The 3258-nt window shown below is 66.5% G+C and overlaps 1 protein-coding gene across 1 annotated transcript, besides 1 other annotated feature; it reads right to left on the reverse strand.

The window, feature by feature from the left end:
- Nucleotides 1-3258: part of a sequence feature (areas not merged during assembly with more than two copies in the genome that could not be assigned to a particular haplotype) that runs on past the window's edge.
- On the reverse strand, nucleotides 314-3258 carry Tc00.1047053508287.10 (dispersed gene family protein 1 (DGF-1), putative; the record flags this gene model as incomplete). The annotated part of the gene is made up of 1 exon (XM_797924.1): nucleotides 314-3258. A coding segment is annotated over one exon (2945 nt), but the record flags the coding sequence as incomplete, so codon positions are not given.

A 3258-nucleotide genomic window follows, 5' to 3' on the forward strand; every position in this document is an offset into this window, starting at 1 on the left:
TCGATAAAAATAAAATAACGAAAGCAACGACTCAATCAACCAAGCATCCGATAAATAATAATAATAAAGAAGTAAACACATTGCCAAAAGCACCTACGTTATACCGCATCCATGAGGAGCCTCGTACACTCTCGCCACGTGGAGGTACTGTTTGGGCAGACACTTTCCAACTCGAGGTAAAACTGCGCCCACCTTCTTGAGCAGCACAAATTCATTACTTCTCCGGCGTAGCACAACCAATTTTGCCTCTCGCACTGGATGCACACTCGAGCAGGCCCAGGGCTTCTGAGCGGGCATCACCGGCCATGGGCTGCTACGGCGGTGCGGGTGGTCGGTACGACGACGAAACGGTGGTGCCTGAGGCGTACGAAAATGTAGTTACTTCGTGGAGCTTCTGCGTCTCTTCGTCGCTCTCCTCGCCATTGCGCAGCAGCGCCTCCAGTCCGCCACGCCGCGGCTCACGCAGCTCCTGCCAGTGGCGGTCCTCCGCGTACCACACAACCATGCCGTACACAGTGACCGCAAGCACCGCGGTGGTCAGCAGCAGCACGATCGCCGCGTACGCCTTCGCACCGCCGTCGCTCGGCGCAAGGTGGTTGGCCGCACTGACCACGCACAGCGCCGCAAGGAGCACAAAGCTCGCCGCGTGCATCACCGTCAGAAAGGACGAGCGCATCATGTTCGTGAAGGCAACCACGCCCGCACCCGCAAGCAGCACAGCCGCCATGCAGAAGTACTGGACGTGGCAGCCTCCCACGGGCGACTGCACAGCCGCAATCAGGCACACCACGCACAGCACCGACAGCTGGAACACGCACCAGTACACGCGGCTGCCCCTCACGTTCGTCAGCATGCCGCCGTACATCCGCTGCTGCGCCGCGGGGTGCCAATACCCGACGGGGTACAGCAGGCGCTCGTGCAGCGGCTTCCTCGAAAACTGCCAGTACCTCGTGAAGCTCGCGCCCGTGTAGCGGGCAATCAAGTAGCACACGCCAGCAGGGAACGCCACACCGTACAGCACGCCGACGACACCGATCACGCGGTGATGCCCGCGGGCGCCGGGCATCGCCAGTTCAAGCACCGAGCCAAAGAAAATGCCGAGGTGCATCGCGTGCGCCACAACGTACGTCAGGCTCGGGAAGCGCATCGCCGCCCACGCACTCGCCGCGTCCACGCCGCGCCACCGCTGGAAGGCCGCCGTCACACCGCAGTGCACGCACCCAAACACAGCGGCGAGCAGCGCGTTGCCCACCACCATCCACAGCGGGTCAAGGGCAGCGAACACCGACAGGAAGTACGGCAGCGCAACGGTGCTCGCACGCTCCTGCGCCGAGGCGCATGACATCCTCGCGAACACGCCGAGCGCCTGCATCTCCAGGATGGAGCCCAGCCCGCCGGTCACCACCACCGCAACAGCCGCCGCACCCGCAACAACGCCGGTGATCGCCGAGAGGGCGCTGGCAGCGGCGGGCAGCGTGTCAGACCTGATCGTGAAGGACCCAAGCAGCACACCCCTGCAGCCGCCAGACACCGCCGCAGCGTCGCAGCGAATGACTATCGTCTCGTCGGCAGCAATGAAGTAACCGCGGTGAACGGGCACAGCCAGCTCCAGGACGGTGGACGGATTCGTCGCGTTGCGTACCCACGTCGCGTTGCTCAGCATCGCTCCCCACGGACCGCCAAACCCGCACGGCTGCGCCGTCGACACCGGCACGAAGCTCAGGTGCGTGCCAAGCCGCGGGTCGCGTGCCCATCGAAACGGCGGCGGCAGCGCCACCATGAGCCGCGTCGGGACGGTGCTCCCACCGCCGCGGATGTCGTTCTGCGTCAGGCTCCCACCAGCCGCCGTCGTCGTCACGGCAAGCGTCGGGCACGCCACCTCGCTCCACCACAGCGTGCTGCTCGCCGACGCCGTCGGGGTCCGCGTGGGCGGCAACGCCACCGTCTCCGTCACCTGCAGTGTCTCCGTCGGCCCGTACCGCAGCGGACTGTAGTGCGCCGTGCTCAGGCTCGGCGTGCATGTTGAAGTCAGGCTGCGCGTCTCCGTCAGCGTCTCCGTGTGGCTCAACAGCGGCATGCCAGACGTGCGGTTGCACCCGTCCACGTGCGGCAGGTACACCGGCAGGCAGTCGCGCCCGTACCCGCCCTCAGCACAGCGGCAGCCGCACGACCCCGACATCGTCCTCGTCGCAGCAGCAAAGCAGCGCACGTCGGCGTCGCACACGCCACACGCCACGGGGCGGAATTCCCCGATGATGCCGGCGGACCTGTAGTCCATCGGCTGCAGCGCCTGCCCGTTGAGCGTCAGGCACCCCACGACGAACTTTCGGCCGGCGCCCCCAAGAGCTACGGTGCCGTCCATCACGACGGGCCCGCTGCCAGCGTTCCCGTGGAGCGTCAGCGTGCTCTGCACAAGATCCGCACTGCGCGGGTACGACGGCACCGACAGAAGCCTGCCGCTGATGCTGTTGCCGCGCACCGACAGCCACGACCCGGACGCAAACGACGCCGACCCCCGCAGCACCAGCAGCGCGCCATCGGTCAGCGCACCGGTGTTGTCGTTCACTACGACGGCGGACGCGTTGGCCTCCACACCGCTCTCGAACACCAACCCATGCGCGGCGTACACCTGGCTCCCCGACACGCGCAGCACAGCGCCCCACGACGCAACCACGCGCGCACTCGCGTACAACGCATATTCGCCGCCGAGCACAGCCGCGTCCAGCGCGACACCGCCACCGACAAGCTCCAGCACGGCGCCGTCCACCACCACCGTCCGCCCACCAGTCATAACGGTCACAAGGGCCACGCCGGACACAATCAGCACGGACCGCACGAGCCGCAGGCCCGACAGCACCAGCACCGGTGCGTACGGCGAGGACTGCGAGCCGGGAAGATACACAAGCGGCGTCGACCTCGCGGCAACCAGCAGGGAGTCCGTCACCGTCAGCACAGACCCCGCGGGAAACGTGCCGCTCAGCACAAGCGCACCGTTCAGCGCCTCCACGTCGCACACCGACAGCTCCACCGGCCCGCTCTCGTCGCTCCCCATCGCCACCGCACCGCGCAACGCTCCACCGCCCATCACGTACAGCACGGCACCGTTCAGCAGCGACACGTTCTGCACAACGATCCGCACGCCGTCCCGCGCCATCCACGGCACGTAGAGCACCGGGCTCACGCCGTCCAGCACAACGTGGCGCAGCGTCACCTCGCTCGCGCCAGCAGGCACAACGAACACAGACCGCACCGTCACGC

Source organism: Trypanosoma cruzi, genomic scaffold (assembly GCF_000209065.1).
Source record: "Trypanosoma cruzi strain CL Brener 1047053516759 genomic scaffold, whole genome shotgun sequence".
Taxonomy (NCBI): Eukaryota; Euglenozoa; class Kinetoplastea; order Trypanosomatida; family Trypanosomatidae; genus Trypanosoma; species Trypanosoma cruzi.